Source organism: Podarcis liolepis (assembly GCF_965112155.1).
Source record: "Podarcis liolepis genome assembly, chromosome: 8".
Taxonomy (NCBI): domain Eukaryota; kingdom Metazoa; phylum Chordata; class Lepidosauria; order Squamata; family Lacertidae; genus Podarcis; species Podarcis liolepis.
The window spans coordinates 37,890,596-37,908,695 of record NC_139560.1 but is presented as its reverse complement, the minus strand read 5'-3'; the positions used below and the strand labels follow the sequence as shown (position 1 = coordinate 37,908,695).

General features: G+C 40.3%; 1 protein-coding gene across 1 annotated transcript in view; it reads left to right on the top strand.

Annotated features, from left to right (window-relative positions):
- Window positions 1-11,216, top strand: part of LOC310713619 (uncharacterized protein) — a 59,089-nt gene extending 47,873 nt beyond the window's left edge. Inside the window, exons 4-5 of the mRNA XM_083518083.1 lie at window positions 5,759-5,906; window positions 11,121-11,216. Coding sequence (XP_083374209.1) covers window positions 5,759-5,906; window positions 11,121-11,155 — 183 coding nt within the window. The 3' untranslated portion in view covers window positions 11,156-11,216. The remainder of the gene's footprint in view (window positions 1-5,758; window positions 5,907-11,120) is intronic.
- Window positions 11,217-18,100: the final 6,884 nt, after the last annotated feature.

The window sequence follows — 18,100 nt, the reverse complement described above, 5'->3', positions numbered from 1 at the left end:
GTGGACTCTCATAATCTCATGTAAAAGATCAGCATACCCGATAATGACTTTAAGAAACATTCCAGAACGCTGTTTCTACAAGTGTTCTACAGCAGATGTGAAACTGTTATAAACTGAACATTTTTTTTAAAAAAAGCATACACAAAAAGGAAAAATGTTCCCATTAACTGTTGCTAAATTATAATGGAACAAAATTTGCTTTCCAGTCCCATGAATACTAAGCAAGTTTGTTATGATTAGAGCTACAGTATTACAATGAGTTCTAAATGTTATTCATAATAATAGGCCACAAAGGAAAGTGCTTATCACTTGTGCATTGCTTTAATTGTATATGGCAGCCATGGTTAAATATGAATGCATATATAAGCAGCCTTTCCTGGTGGTGAAAATAATAATGTATAGCAAAATTATAGGCAACGTCATAGACCTAAATAACATGACACTTCCATTCCTTAATGTACTATAATTTTAAAGATATTCTCCAGCAACTTTTGCTGATGTGCATTGCACACAAAACTGAAGTCCAATAGGAGAAATAAATACATTTTTAAACAAATCATTAAAAATATATATAGTTGTTTTGTAGGAGAAAAGAAGGTCTTATTGGTTGTGCTGTATTCTTCCAATGAGATTGCATTAGATAACAGCCGGTTTATTGTGGTCTGGCATGCGAATGGTATTATATTTCCAAAGCATCTTGCAGTCCAATCTCATTATTTCAGATCTTATTTCTGAATTGCTCCCAGGATAAATAAGGTAAGGCTGGCCCAATACATTTTGTTGCATGAGGGGAAGGACAAAATGGCACCTCCACCACTCCTTTTCCATGTACAGAAGCTGACTGGGCAGGCAATTGCTTGCCTGTATTACTTCAACACTGGTGATGGAGTAACACCTGCCACTTCATCCAAGGTAGGAGGCTTGCTTAGGGGACCCTCATGGGTTGTGTAGCACCTGTCCTTCAACAGAGGGAATGACTAGGAGGCTTAGGAGGAACAGCCAAACATCCACCTACCCCCTGAGGCAGTTGCCCCACTTTACCTATTGGTAGAGCTGGCCTTGTATCTGGGATCAAGTACACTAGTGTATCTGAACAAGCAACAGAAAATCATGTACAGCTGAAGGAGCCCATTTTCTTCAGCATTAGTTCTTCTGATTGCCCAGTTTATATAATGTGTCTAAAGAGGGAAAACCACAGCAATCAAAGTATTTATGCAGGAAGTATCCTGTCCTCCCCATTCAATTTTGAGAGTCTTGAACATCTTGTAAAATAAGTTGCTCAGCACTCTGCTTTTTGAGTACTTCATTTCCCCTGGGCTGGGGAACTAGAGTTCCCACCAGCCTCAGCTAGCAAATGCAATAGTCAGGGATAATGGGAGCTATGGTCCAGCGTATCTGGAGAGTCACAGGTCCCCCAACCCCTGTTCTAAACATACCTTAAGCAAGCAGGTTCTCTATGGTTATCAGCACTAAGCAAAAGGTGATATAAAAATCCAGGGTCACACAAAAACACAATTGAAACCAAAGACCTGTTTTACTGCAAGGATATTAAGTTCTCCTCTTTCATCATGTTCATTTAATACATGTGGTTTGATGTTGAGATAACACTGAGGAATAGGGAGGAACAGGCTGTTGGTTTACTGGAAATATCCCACAGTTGCGAAAACCTGATCCTGTTTTCCAGTTTCTATCATTCTCCCATCCTTTTTCCTTCAAAACCCATGAAGTTCCATATCTCTGCTTTCCTGTTGCTCATTTTCAGTCATTGTGTGCAATGCACCACATGCCACTATGCCTTTATGAATTTCCGTGTTACTGAAGCATCTCTGCACATGGTTAATTTTAAGAGTTCAGTGGGCCACAACAGCATTGCCAGTCCCTACAGGCCACCCTGATCCCTCATCTAATCACATGACTGATGGGGGAAGCAACAAAACAGCATGGGCTGTGCATTCCTGCACCATCTGGGAATTCTTAAAATTAACGTGATTCTAGCCAATATGGGCAGTTGCCAGTATTTTCTTATTTCTCAGCTAAGAGAGCACTCTAATCCTCCTATGGATTGTATACTATGCTATTGCCAAGAGAGTCAATGCAATGTAGTGGTTAGAGTGTCGGCCTAGCAGTCAGGAGACCAGGGTTGAGATCAAATCCCCACTCAGCCATGAAGCTTGCTGGGTGACCTTGGGCCAACCACTCTTTCTTAGCCTAGCCTAGCTCACAAGATTATTGTAAGGATAAAATGGAGGGAGGAGAAAGGAGACTGAAGTAGGCACAATGCTTTGAGCTTCTTATAGGGAAGATAAAAATGTAAATAAATAGTGGGATAAAAATGCTCAGCACTGTAATCATGTATTGAAATTATACCACCACAATGGAAGTCACTTGGTTATTAACAACTCTTTGTATGTTGTCTGGTTCTCATGCACATGTTGCTCATTAATTTAGTAATGAGTTGCATACATGAATGAGTCATCACTGTTCCAAATGACACAAATAGTCAGACATAACACATCAGACGCATGAGATTCAGGGGAACAGTTTGGGCTCCTCTAGATGACTTGTTAAGGGACGCGGGTGGCACTGTGGGTTAAACCACAGAGCCTAGGACTTGCTGATCAGAAGGTCAGTGGTTCAAATCCCCGCGACGGGGTGAGCTTCCGTTGCTCAGTCCCAGCTCCTGCCAACCTAGCAGTTCGAAAGCATGTCAAAGTGCAAGTAGATAAATAGGTACCGCTCCGACAGGAAGGTAAACAGCAGTTCCGTGCGCTGCTCTGGTTCGCCAGAAGCGGCTTAGTCATGCTGGCCACATGACCCGGAAGCTGAACGCCTGCTCCCTTGGCTAATAAAGTGAGATGAGCGCCGCAACCCCAGAGTGGGCCACAACTGGACCTAATGGTCAGGGGTCCCTTTACCTTTCCCTTTAGATGACTTGTTTATTGAACAATCACCCTGATTGGTTTGCACAAAGCTTAGATGCAGGTTGGACCATGTCTGAGCATTTGTTCTGAATTGTTTTCAGATAAGTTATATGACAATGAGCATTCAACTTGAATTGTTCCGATATGTTTACGTGGTGGTTATACATTGCTGCAGCAATGAAACTGCTAGCACATTCGCAAAGTTAAGCAGGGTCTGGTATGGTTTCATTCCATATTTTTCAGCGCATTTCTCCATCACTTTCTAAACTGGAAAAAGCCGCATAAAAAGTTGATTTGTTTTTCCAAGACAACAGTGCCATTTAATCCAATTTCTGGTATGTATTTCAATCTCTCCCACAAAACAGTGACAGTCTGGAGGTGACTTATACTACAGTCAAGAAAATGGCAAGCCCACTTCCACTTATATCCGTTATATAATTAGAGCAGCTACTTAGGGCTGGTTCGTGTAATAATGTGAGATGTCAAGAAATTCCTGAAATGACAGGCATTATCTGAAGGCAACAAAGAAGATGGTAACCCCAGCAACATTTACAAAGCAATTAGATCAATTGCGTACATGGAATAGTCATACTGTGCTTGAAGCCAACATATTTTTAGCTGACCTTAGTGCATCTTAGCCGGTGGAGAAACCAGAGCAAAGCCATTTTGACATAAGCAATTGGCTCCCCCTGAACCAGCAAGAGCATGTATTCTCCAGAGCCATGGATTGAGTGCAGTCGCTTTGGCTTGTACTTCATATACAAAGATTTGCAACTGTAATAACCACAGGTCTAGGGAATGGCGATGACTCAGTGGTAGAGAGCATGCATTGCATGCAAAGGCCATAGATTCAATCCTCAGCATCTCCATATAGGGCTGGGAAAGACTTCTCTGAAACATTGTTGAGCTCAGCCTTCTGGATTCCCCCATGCTAGATGGATCCATGGTTTGACTTTGTATAGGGAAGTTTCCTATGTTAATGTAGAACTGGTATTATAAGAAAATAGGCATTAATAAATGGCATTTCTTGCATTGCTAAATTAGGCCAAAGGCCCATGTAGTCCAGTATTCTGTCCCCACAGTGACCAACCAGATATCTGTGGGAAGCCCACAAACAGGACGTGAGCACAATAGTATTCAGAGGCATACTGGCACTGATACTGGCCACAGTGTGTAATCATCATGACCAGAAGACATTAATTGTTTTATCCTTTTTTAAAATTTGGGTTATGGTCCAGAAGTCTTGATCCCTCCTCTTACTTCACATTGAAATCACTCATAGAGAGTTCCTTTCTCAGTAACTCAATGCACCACATTAATATCCCTAGCATTTTAACGTGTTATTTCTGGATTAATGTAATAGTTGTGTTTTTAAAAATGCTATTATTCTTGGCTGTTGCTGCAGAGTATATGGTGATGTGCATTCACATAATATCTGTGCTTCAAGCCCATTATATTTTCATTTACTGTGATTTGCCAATTTCGGCAGGTCACCGATGCAGCAATTTGTAGTCATTTTACTACCAACATCATAGAATATAAGAGCCCTATTAGATAGCTTGAGGAGCCATCTAATCAAACATCTTGCTTTCCACAGTAGCCATTCTGATGCTTCCCAGTAGCCCACCAACATAGCTTGAAGGCAATAGTATGGCAAAATGGTTCACTCAGCTATGAAACTCACTGGGGGACCTTGGGCCAGTTACCATCTCTTAGCCTAACCTACCTCACAGGGATGTTGTGATGATGAAATGGGGAGGAGGAGAACACTACCTTGAGATCCTTGTAAGATGAAGGTGGTACAGAAATGAAACAAACAAACAAACAAACAAACAAACAAACATACTCCTTGGTAATCAAAGGCTAATACATATTGCCCTTGTTGTATCTCCTTGTCATAGCTGTGAGGGATGTGCTGAGAGTGCTAGCTGAGATAAGAAACTCCGGGAATACAGCCATCCGTACAGTGATTTATTCACAGCTTCAAAGTATTTACAAGAGTTCAAAAGTAACACTCCATCACAATGAGTCAGTTGCTTCGACTGGCCCCTTCCGCTTTTCCCCCCAGCAGACCCACCTCCTAAGCCCAGCCCCCCTCCTTCCTCTGCTCTGAGAGTGGCTGGGCCCCGGAAATGGCTCCCCCCTCCCTGTTTCATTCATTGTCTCCCAACAGTCCTTTCTCTTCTACCTCATCCGAGGAAGAGCAACTGCTGATTAAAGGCACAGGATCTCTCTAAGTGCCCCTTCTCTCCCCCTTCTCCTCCTTCTCTGCCTCCAATTCCCTGACAATAGCCATCTTCAAACTGTGATCTGATTTAAGTTGTGGGGAATCTGTGGCCATCCAGATGTGGCTGGACTTCACTGCCATTATCCCTGGATATTGGTGATGCTGGCTGGGGCTGATGGGAATTGGGGTCCAATAAAACCTAGAAGACCAGAGATTCTCCATCTCTAGTTTAAATCCTATTCATAGGAAAAGCTGAAAAATTAACTGGTTGCATTCTGTATTCCGCTATTAGTAAATAATTCCTTACTGCTGCCTTTATGTTTTGCTTCTTTGGGATCAATTACAGCTAAAATTCCTGCCTGGAGTCTTGGAGCCAAATATTTCCTTGAACATGTTTCCTTTTGGGTACCCAATTTGAAAAGTTTGATCCATGTTTCAAAACACAATTCAAAAACCTGCGCTTTTATTTGAGGGATATTTATTTCCCTTTTGTAAAAAGGTACTATTTCCAGTGGTACTGCATTTTTCATGAGAAAGGGAAATCATAGACTTAAGCCATATAATTTTAAAATGTTTTCTCAGTTCTTTGTTTTATTCTCCTCCCTTTTAGATCATGATCTCTTGTGGGTCCTTTCACTGGATTGATGCTCTGGGCAAGAATCAATGGGCCTCCAAGCACAGCAGACTCCTTTGTTCGTTCTTCATGGGTAAGAAGACAGCACAAGACAAGAGGATAGATCCAAAAATATGCCAGGCAGGTAAAAAGCTTCAAACAAACTGAATGCTGTTCAGAAGTTGCCCAAAGCATTGATTCTATCTGGGGCCCATAGATAACCAAAAGTTTAAAGAAGGAAAGATTAAAAGTATGTTTTAAAGTTTGTCTTTCTTTTTTCATGTAATGCTGTGAGGCAAGATACGCGATGGTGGAAGGGAATAACAAACCATCACTGATTACTGCACATCACTTTTGCCTTAATGAACATACAAAAAATAATACATATTTTTTTCTATGTTGGCCTTTACATTTGCCAACAAATCAGGTATGGCAATTATTTTATTGTATGTTCAAGTGGACCACTACGACCAATTAATCAATCATCTTCTTCTTCATCATCACCAGTGTGGTGCCAGTGTGGAGCCAGTGTGGTGTAGTGGCTAAGAGCGGTAGACTTGTAATCTGGGGAACCGGGTTCGCATCTCCGCTCCTCCACATGCAGCTGCTGGGTGACCTTGGGCCAGTCACACTTCTTTGAAGTCTCTCAGCCCCACTCACCTCACAGAGTGTTTGTTGTAGGGGAGGAAGGGAAAGGAGAATGTCAGCCGCTTTGAGATTCCTTAAAGGGAGTGAAAGGCGGGATATCAAATCCAAACTCTTCTTCTTCTTCTCTTTTCTAAAAAAATGTTTAGGGCTACTCTCATTTTGACTCAAGAAAATCACCATTTTATAGTACAAATTGGGAAAAATAAATACAGTAAATGGACAAAAGTACAAGGAACATGCATTACCTCCTATTACACAGCTGACAGCTCACAGTAACATCCACACTGGCATGAGGTTGTGTACACTAGCATCTTCCCGATTTCTCTGCTTGCTGTTGGTGTCCGTTGGAGGTGGTAAATACAAAACTGACCAATAACCGTGCTAGATTCCAACTCCTACTTCACACATTAAACGCTCGCTTCTGCCTGAGACTCAGGAAACACTGTGACAGGAAATGAGGCCACCATCGGGGGTAGCAATGGAACTGACGATTCACTGTGCTATTCAACAGAACTGACGATTCACAATGCTAGAGAAGAAACTAAAATTTTTAGTTTCTTCTCCCTTTAGATTCACAAAATGTTTAGGGGTATGCATACCCCTGTGTCCCCCCCAGAAAAAAGCACTGATAATAATAATGTTGCACACCACCTCAATCTCCGAGCTGTGCAAAATTCTAGGGGTACCAGGTGCTTATCCAGGGTTCGGTTTCTTTGGAATGATGGACAGCGGAGACTATTGTGTCTTTAGGATATCTGGTTTATTCACACACATATGCAACCTATCTAGGGTGGTCGTCCTCTTCCACCAAGCACAGAGCTTTGGGAGGGACACACATGGAATGGTGAGGGAGGAAGCGGACACCTGCCTAGCCAGCCAGAATAGTCAAATCAACCCTGGCAATCAATGGGATGACAGATGCCGCAGCCAGAATGCTCAGCAGCTCTTTCTGGTATTCTGAATTATTGTGATTTTACTGAATTGTAGTATTTTGATGAATTTATTGTTATTTGCTTTAGTCATATGTTATGGTGCTTAATATCATAGTAAGGCAGACGAGAGATCTGTGACCAGATCCTAGAATGTCTCCGCTAGCTTATGCAGCAACATAGAAAGCTGCCATTTACCAAAGTAGATCAATGATACTATCAACACTCATTGGCAGCAGCTCTCTGGCAACAACACTGACTGATAGGGAGGGATTCAGATGGGAGTCTTTTCCAGCTCTCTGACAACACTTGGAACTGTCTGAATGCAAAGTGCATGCTCCATCATTGAGCCACAGCTCTTCCGCTTTGGACATGACTAGCGCTGCTCCTCCAGAGGTCTTCATTACTCTCTCTTCCAAAGCCTGCTCTGATTTATCACCCACTTGGGGAAAGGTAGACCTGAATGAAGCCAACGAGGTCTGAATTAAATATTTACCCAAGATACAGTAACCTCTTTAAATCCTCCCTGAATGTTTTAGAAGATCTGCTTTAGCCATCATGGGTTGTTAGAAATATCAGCCTTAATCAATGCTTTTTTCCCTTAAAAAATGTTTAGGGGGACTCTCAATTTCCTACTCATACTGAAATACTGCCCCTCAATGAGGCCAAACGTAGATTCACAAAATGTTTAGGGGTATGTGTCCCCCCTGTGTACCCCCAGAAAAAAAAGCACTGGCCTTAATACATTTGGATTATTAGACCAAGCCTAAAAGTCCCCAGTGTGGATGTGCCACTGAAATCTGACAAATAAATAGGCACAAAGAAGGCAGAGTACCATATGTCTCATAACAAATCACATAAGGAAAGAAATCTGGAAGCCTTTAGATTGTAACAGCATCTTCCCTGCTGAGAAGTTAATAATCAGTTCCCTGTGTTTGCTCCATCTGAACATTAGTTTGAAGAACATCCATTATTTTTGCTACTAGCAGAGTAGGAAACAAAATCTTTTCATCTGCTGTTATGAAAAGCAAAAACAAATTCATCTGCCATTGTAGTCCTGGAGCAAACAATGCAAGCTTTTGAAGGATCAAGACTTTATCATGTCACACATAATAAACTGCCATCATTTGACGGTACATACTACTCTGATTCTAAACAACCTTTCTGAGTCATGATAATACTGAAGAGTTCAAGTAGTGCTCTTATTAAGCTTCCTCTTCTACGAAATGTTAGGGCATGGTTTTGTCAGCCCCAGAAATACAGAATACAATATATTGCTTTAGTCCTCATTAGAACAGCAGCTGCTTTTTCTCATATAAGATCAGCATATATGTGATCCTCAAATTTGACCCCTTTCAGCTTCAAATATTTGTGCAAGCAAGCTCATGCTCAATTGAGATTTGTGAATTTGAAAATGGACTCTTCATTGACATGGGTTGTGCTTTTTTTCTGTGGGGGGCTACTAAAAGTACTTCCACAGATCTGTTTGGAGCATGCAGGATAAGATGGTTCCTATGGGAAAGCAAAACATTGCAGCGTCCAATGACACTATAGAGAAAGTCCAGTACCAAAAAGAGGTAAAGGAAATGAAACATCATTTTTTTTAAATGTGAAGCAAAGCTTACAGCATCTTACTGAAATTTTGTTGGCTTTTCTACATAATTTTTTACATGAGCAACAACAACAACGCTGAGATTTAGCAAAGAAGACTGTATGGCTGGCTTGTTGTTGCTAATGTGAGAGATCCTCTTGAGAAGTATATGTAATTCAAATGATGTTTCTAGCATTCCCTTGTTGGATATCGTAGCACCCAGCCAGGACTTCACAGCTGCTACTGGGATGAACCCTCAGTTATTTCTTAGAATGTTTTGCCCATAGAAACTACATCCCAAAATGCAGTGTGTTAACTTAAAATTGATGTACCTGCTTGCTCAAGAGTGAAAATCTCCATGTATGTTTGCTGTGAATGAATTCCAGTTCAAGCCATACTCAGACAGTGCAGATAAAAGCCAGTTTAAATCCAAGTAATCCAGATTAATCGTTTAATGGATTATAGTTTTCAGGCTTTTATACAAACGCACATCTATTTATTGATGTTTTGTTACCTGTGTTCACAATACAGAAGCTTTTTAAAATCCAAAATGGAGAGCATTGTACCCCAATATTTTGGGGTTTGAAGATCTGTAATATAACATATCAGTTCTTCAATCTTTAAACTTGTAAACATAAACAGTGTTAGCACATTGATCTCTTCTCTAGATGCATACAACCTCAATAATTGTTGGGTATTATTTACAGTGGAGTCCCCTTAAGCAACAACACAATGAAATGAGGCCATGGTGAAGTCAGATTGCTCCAGAACAGATGGCTAGAAAAGTATTCAAGCTCTTTATTAGGGAGTCTGCTTTGCATTCTCAGCTGAAGCTGCCTGTCATAATCATTGCAAAGAGAACTCTTTTTCAGAGAAACTGACTGCATAAATATGCAAAAATGTAAGATAATATTTTGAGGAAATTGGAAAAGTAAATAGATTCCTCATGTAACTGCGATGCAGTGGAATAGCTTCACCATTAAAAACAGTTATTGGCAGCACCCAGCTGCCTGTTTACAGAATCCTAATTTCTTATTAGCAGAAATGTCCATGAAGCTGCAAAATGAAATGGTGCTTTCTCTCTCTGCTCATTAAAGAATTCCTGCGATCAGTGCTGTTTAATTACTCAGCAAGTATTGTAAATTTTATGAGAGTCTAGCACATTATATTAGAGTCACTATTCGAATACCTTCTTCAGCAGTAATCCTTTTACTCTGAAAGGAATTAATGCCCTCAATACTTGCACACACTAACTGGGAGTTCTTCAATCAAATTCAACAGAGAATCATGCTAGGTTGGGAAAGCAAACTACCAGAGCCTCCTGGGCACCACAGCTCTGTTTTTTGGCTACTTTCTGTCCTTCTCCGCCATAGCTATGTTTTCCTGCTTCCAGTTCTAAGCACAGCGGTGCTTTTAGCTAGAGCCAGCCCACAACATATTGCAGCCTAAGGCAGAACATAAAATCACCCATCAATTCTAAGTCATAGGGCATAATAAACAAGGAGAGTTTTAAAATTCTACAAGCACCTCTCCCCTTCCTTGGTAGTAAAAACACAAATACATGACTCAATTAGCAATTTGCTGCCCACAGAAAACCAGCTGTCTGAGGTGGTTGCTTCCCTATGCCTCATGGTAGGGCCGGACTGTTCTCATGCTTCTTTATGATCTAATCAGGCCATACTTTCTATATCAGAACAACATCATGTGGGGTGTAAAGATGCATCAAATTTTGGTGCCCCCACTCTTGTCTGGGACTCAGTGCAGACCTCTGGGTATAGGGCAGTATATAAACTCAATCAATCAATCAATCAATCAATCAATCAATGAATGCCCACTCAGCCATGAAGCTCATTGGGAGACCTTGGACTCTTCGCCTAACTCATATTACAGGAATGTTGTGGGGATTAAATGATGAGGGAGAGAAAGAGAAAAAAGTTGGTTGCCACTGCTACCAGTAGTAACCCCAGCCCCCATGATAAAAAATGGCCTCCAGTTTCAGTTACCTATTTTCCCCTTCCCTCCCTCATTCTTAACTGAGGCTTAGCTCATAGCTACAAACAACTTATTATAACATAGCCATGTGTTTCAATCAATTTTGTTATTTGCATACTTCCCAACCTTTACTAAATAACTGTACTTTACTAAAACATTTAAGTAATATCTTGGTCGCATGTGACTTTTTGTGTTCCAGAAGAGGATCCCTTTTGTGTTGGTGTTCCATCATGATCTAGAGCAGGAGCCTACAGGACACACCAGGTCAACTCAAGGAGCTACAGTTACAGATAGGTAGCCGTGTTGGTCTGCCATAGTCAAAATAAAAAAATTCCTTCCAGTAGCACCTTAAAGACCAACTAAGTTAGTTCTTGGAGCTACAGATAAAGATGGGACTCCGGGACCATGGAAAAAGCCAAGTAAGCAACTTGCTCCAACAAAGCTTGAAGTTCAAGTGAAGCCTTTTCTAGATCTTGATCTGGGAAACCCCTCTCAGGAAGGACCTCACATCTCTTGGAGAATGCTGAACTTAAAGGGCACTCCATCTGCTCTTGGCTCCTGACTTGTGATGGTGATCAGTGAGGGGCCGCCAGGTGAGGATGTTTTCATCCTTTGAGGAGCTCAGTGGGTGCAGTCTCTGGGACCTCTGTTCAAGGATCTTTTAGTGGACAGGCTTTTACAAGGCCTTTGCTGGCCTTTTCTCATCATGATTGGAGCCCAAGTTTCTGCCTGCTATGGGGCTCATGACAGCTTGGTACTTTGGATATTTTCTACACAAAAACGAAATAATAATAATCTTGAACTCCAACAGGAAAGGGCTTAATTCCCTAAAGATTCCCAACTCTAGATCTTTATGTTTTGCCAAAAGGTTTCCCTTTAATTCCCTGCAGTGTGCTTTCCATATTCATAGCTCTAATAATTACACTGTAACTAAAATATTCTAATCTTTCGGTGAGCTAATTAAAACGTATTTGTGTTATGTTCATTTGCTAATAATGGATTATGATGCTATGCATTCATTTAGTAATTTAATGAGGATGGGTCCAATCAAAGCGAAAATGATGCCACATAACTGCTCCTAGGCACAGACTAACTGTTCTGAACATATTTGTTTCTTCATAATCCTGATATCTGATCCTGAAGTCATGAGTAGCAGCCACATTACATAAATCTGTTGGAAGTTGTGTTTTGTTTTTCATTTTTATAAAATTTTCAGTGCTGTTTACAGGCTAGTGGAGGGCAAACAATATATCTCACCCCCTACATAGTCCCTGGGAGACCAGTATTATAATTCTACCAGTGGGACCTGTAACAAAATGTTAGTGTATTCCTATGCCCTAAAAGGCGTCAGGCTGTGCATGGCTCCAGGCAGTCTGGAACAGAGTCTCTTGGGGAGGGGGTGAGTTTCAGGAATGGGGAAGAGATAAAGACCACATTTCCCCTCTCCTCTTGAGATCTTCTGCTGTGTATATAATGCTAAAGGACTGCCACCCCAGACATACATGTTTTAGCTATATAGAGGAGGGAAGTATTTTAACTAAGAGTTCTAGAGATGGAAAATGTACCATAATCCCCTCCAAAATGTTTCTGTGAGGTGTTTAAGACTTGAGCAGATGAATTTCCTTTGACCTCAATTTCCCTCTACTCCCAACTGGCATACAAATATTTATTGTCTCAATCTGCTTTGATTGATAGCCTCATTTTAGCCTGCTTCACATTTGCGCCAAGGGGCAACAAGTGTGCAAATGTGCAGTGGGATTATGCACAGTTTTGCCCAGCCCCAACCTACATATTCTGTTTTTGCAAAGCAGGACCACAGGTGGGTCAGGAGGGTACAAATCCAGAAAGCAGTCTGGAGCACAAAGAGAGGACAAGCAGGAAAGACACAAGCCATGAAGTCATGGGAGACTACTAGCAGGTTATCCAGGACCCTGGACAGAGCCTAACAAGCAGACAGTTTGTTGCAACAATAACTTCTTTCCAACTGAGCCCTTTATGATCTCTGAACTTGACTACACTTCTCAGGCTTACACAGGATTTTGGGGCAGTTAAAGGGGCAGCTATGTGGCTGCTCATGCCAGGCATGTGGCCTGTGTTGGTGCACTGGGATGATGGAGCGAAAGGTTCTTGGAGATGAATATGTTGTTGGACCTGATATCTTTGGGTCAGGGACTTCAGGCTTGGGGATGGCTCTCAAGCATTTCAGGATCAAGCATTTGGGGGTCAGTCATGGTGTTTGGGGCTGGTACTTCCTTTGGCCCTTCATTCTCTGTGTGTCTGGGTCACTGCTGCACTCCAGGGTTATGTTAGGCATTGTCATCTGCTCTGAAAAAGCCTGGGCACATGTTCCTCAGCTTAAATGCCAAGACTTAACCTGTAGTTATCAGGGCCAAAGCTGAGGGAAGCCATGCATTGCTAGGGGTGGGTGCCTCTTTGTACACGTGAATAAATGCAGTCTGCCTAACATCAGGTTTCTTTAGAGCAGCGGTTCTCAATCTGTGAGTCCCCAGATGTTGTTGGAGTACAACTCCCATCATCCTTGAGCTCTGGCCTCGCTAGCTAGGGGTGATGGGAGTCAACAACATCTGGGGACCCACAGGTTGAGAAAGGCTGCTTTAGACCCTTTTGTCACCCTATCCCCTTTCTGTAGGTGCAAGTACTATCAACATTCTTTAAGCATTTTTTTAAAAAAATGTCATTTATTTCCCAGATGTACTATGTACTAGGATACCTAGGACTTCTGCATACCATTAAAACAGCATTTTCTTTTAATTCACCAGGTTATGTATTTATGTACAGCCTATCTAGGATGTCTGCATACCTAAGATAGATTTTTCTTTAAATTCAGAACCTTATATACTTCTGCACACCTAGAATGTCTCCAGAGTAGACACTACTTTATCTTTATCTTTTTCTAATTTGGGACTGTGCCAAAGTCATATTCATTATACTTGAAAATTAATCATTTTTTAAAATCCAAAAATTGTTTTATTTCAATAGCATAAAGAACAAAGCTAAATATTGCAAATATTTCTTTTTCCTTGTTATGAAAGAGAGGATGAACTTTAAATCACCATAGACAAAGATAACTTCAACATTTTGAAATCTTTATATTTCCCTTTAGCATAAAGTATGTGTTATAAAATGGAATCCTTTTCTTCTGTAGCACAAAGGTTACACAGGAAGCAGGCCATACATTATCACCATTTTATTTTATACATGCTCCTATGAAAGTTTTTGGTTGGTAAGGTGCAAAAATGGATTTTTGTCAGTCACATTTTGCATCTTAAGAACCTTTAGCAGGATCACCTGCATTTTAACAATGGAGTGCATGGCTACTTTTGAGTAAAAATTGAGTCCTAAACTTAACAGACCCACCACCACCCACCCACCCACCCACCTACTTTTCCAAATATCACTTCTCTTTCTCATGTTTCAGGATTTCTTTGATTATAACTTTCAGCCTTCATGTTTCCCTTAGGGAAATGTCCTTCCTATAGCCAAAAAACAATGGTTTCAGCAGTAGGGTAGAACCAATATCAACAGTCATTTGTGAGAACATGAAAAAACAAAACAAAATATCTGACTCTGCACACCTCCTTGAGGTAAAAACAGTTACAGCAATGCTCCACTGGGATTTAACATGGATATTACATAACTAGGGTCTAGTTTATTGACCAACTGCTAGCAGTCTAATACTGTGGAAAGAATCCCCCTTGGCCAAGATCGCAAGTCACTAAGAATACAATTTTGGGAGGAGGAGCAATAAAATGACAGTATTTTTCTTGAAGGTCAGAAAGTAATGAAATAGATCAGTAATGTAATTTCAGCTATTTATTATCAGTAGTGTAAAGAATCAGATATACCAGGGATGGGAAACCTGTGGCCCTCCAAGTATTGCTAGGCTACAATGCCCATCATACTTGACCAATAGTCATGCTTGCAAAACTGATGAGAGTTGGAGTCCTACAACACCTGGAAGGTCATAGCTTTTCCTCCCCTGAAATACACAGTCTATATATATATTTATATATCTCTGTGTGTGTGTGTGTGTGTGTATTCCTCCCACATTTATTTTTAAAAACTTTTTCTAATTTTTTTAAATCTTTCCTGTAGCGAAACGTAAAGCAACTTTGCTTTCTTTACTCTTGAAATGTCAGATTCCAAACACTATTACAAAATGAAAAACAAAAAGAACAGAGCTGTGTGTATTTTAAGTATGTTGGGATGAAAATATGGTTAAATCCTTAAAGCTTAAAGCTCCTGAACTTTAACACAAGTTCTAAATCCATGAGAAGTCAATTATGCTTTCAAGATATATTTTTAATGAAAAATGATATTATTAGTATTTTTACATCAAAATGGAACTTAAAGTTAATAGAATACTTTTTAACTGGACTTGGATACAAAACAGATCAAAGTGTCATCACCCCCACAAAAGCCCCACTCATCCATTTTTAATTTCTTCCTTCATCAAATACATTATAAGTATAAAAGAATAATGTATGTGCCTCACTAATTATCTGGAACATGTTTGATCTTGAATCACACTGTCAGAAGTCTTCCTGGGTCTGTTAGCTTGATTACATAATCATAATCTGGCAAAGAAAGAATAAAAAGTTTGGGCCTTTTGAAATGTAGTTTTTAGTCTTATCAAAAGGGCTGAATATCTCTTGATACCTTTTGGAATTAATTTCTTTAACTTCAGAAATGCCTTAGTTCCATTGTCTCCTATCACTTTCCTTCCTCAGAGTTGACTTTTCTTCAGAGTTGACTTTTCTTCTCATGACATTTCCTTGTAGGCAGAGGGAGAGTGTGTGTACACGTGCACTAACAACACACTCCTCATTCCCTGGTATATTCTTCTGAGTTTGACTTATCTGATTACTGTGAAGGAGCAGTCAAAGCCTTAACAAAATAATATTAAGTTTTCTTCATGGTTGTGGATAATTGGTGCTTCATCTGCAAAGCTAGGGCCTCAGCCTTCAAAATACACAAATAGAAAGCCAGAATGTGCATTTTGAGAAGGAGGGGAGAGGCACTAATAGTTGCTAGCTGTAGTTGACTGGAATTGGCAGTTCCACCATAAGAGAAAGTGATGCTCAGGTTGCTCTCCAAGGATCTGCCGCTTGTTGCTGGAGTGCCTAATGTGTGCTGTATGTGTGTAACAAAAACACATCTCCCAGAGGTACCAACACTTTGTTACCCAAAGGAGACTAAACCAAAGGACTGCCCTTTGAAATTGTCACAGCTCAAAAATGTCTTTGTCGGGGTGTGTGGGGGTATATAATACTAACTAGGAGATTTCAATTGTATTTTTAGATGGCTAATTTAAACCTTTAAAAAAACATCTTTATGCATTTGTGATTCTGAAAAGCTTCACTTGATGTGCGTGTTGAATAACACATGAGCTGACATTTCTTCATTTACTTAAACATTACACAAGGTCTGCCCATGCATCCTTTGTGAGTTAATCACCCTGTATCATTGCTGAAGTGAAAAGGCTGCCATTTAGGGGCAAACCACACATGGAACAAGGAACTGTTGAGTCAGGGCAGAATATAGGCATCAAACTGCAATGCAACCTTACTTCTTCTCTTTTGCAGAAATTATTTTTCCTTTCCTCCATCCACCTAAGACTGGCATCTAAATAGGATCTCTCTGCTTCTCTTCAAAAACACTGCATGCAGATGAAAGCTGAGGTTCTGTAGACTTATGTTTTAATTTATCAGTCAAGTTCTGTGTAAATACTTCAAAACCATGGTTGGTTGTCCATTTCCCCCCAAGGATCTTGGTTCTACCTAGAAGTCCCCAAAGCTGAAAATATCAGAAGCATACTATGTTTGTGTCTTTTGAATTTCCTGTCCAACCTTCATTGTATTTTCCTTCATAGAGACTTACTGGCTGCACATAACTGGCTACTGCCCACTGGGGATTCGGCTGTTGTGGAGAACAAACATATTTTGACAAAGACTTGACAGACACAGTTCTGGCTGCAAACAGGAAATGCTGGGAACACATGGGGATGTGCAGAGGAGGGATTTCAAAGCCAGGAAACTGCATGCCATCTCTTGTGAGAAAGCACAACACTAATAACTTAAATCAAGCCAGAGTCAAATGAAACTTTTCTTACAAATGTGCCCCAAGTTGGACTGAGTGTATTTAAAAATTAAGGAGCTGTAGTTCCACAGTTTGGTGTACAACACTAACATTTCGTTAGTGTCAATCTGTACATTCAATATTAATCATTGGCTGCTTGTTGCTAAAAGCTCTGCAATTGCTGGCATCCAGTGACTAAAAAGATACGTGCCTGAAAACATACAATAGGAAGGCAATATATAACAAGCATCAAACAACTTCATTGAAGATGACCCATGTTTATACAATTCTGGAATGAGTAACAGGTGAACTTATTCACTTAGAACTTATTCACATTAATTTAAACTTCAGTCACAATGCATTATTCCCACCTATTATTTCATTAAAAAACCTCAAAGGGTTTTTCTTTGTCACTCATAGCACTTAGTTTTTGCTTCCATGTGAGATTTGGGAAGCTAATTTTATTTTATTTCCTTCTGAGAACTGAACTTCCTGATGTTACAAGTCATTTCAGAGAAGTCTTTAAATTGACTTGCAGTATTAGGGAATCAATTTACAGCAGTTCTCTCATTTTTAGAACAATATTGTACATACCTTACAATAGTATCATCTGAATATTTCTGAATACTGTTGTGTACTGTGCTATTATTCTTCCAACTAAAGCTGCCAAATAGGGCAAAATGACCTGAAATGGAGGTGGGAAACACAACAAAAGAAGACCCAAAGAATCTTTCTCAAAGGACAAAACATGTATCATCATGGTGATGTAGCTATCTCATCAGTTCTGCGGCAATGGCCATGGGGAAGTAATCCCCTAATAACAAGGGGGCGGCTACTGGGAATATGGGTAGGAAACCCTGCACATATAAGGAACTCTCCTTGCAATACTTTTAGAAGCAAACACTTTTGTGCACATAACTATATTGTCCAATACTTAATTAAACCCATGGATTACTCAGGTCTATTAATTTCTGTACCAGCTGTAACAATGAAAGCATTCAGCTTGCACTTTCTGATAAGACTCAACACTCGTGCTTCAATGTGGCTTCATAATTACACTCTTTAATGGTAAAGCTCTGT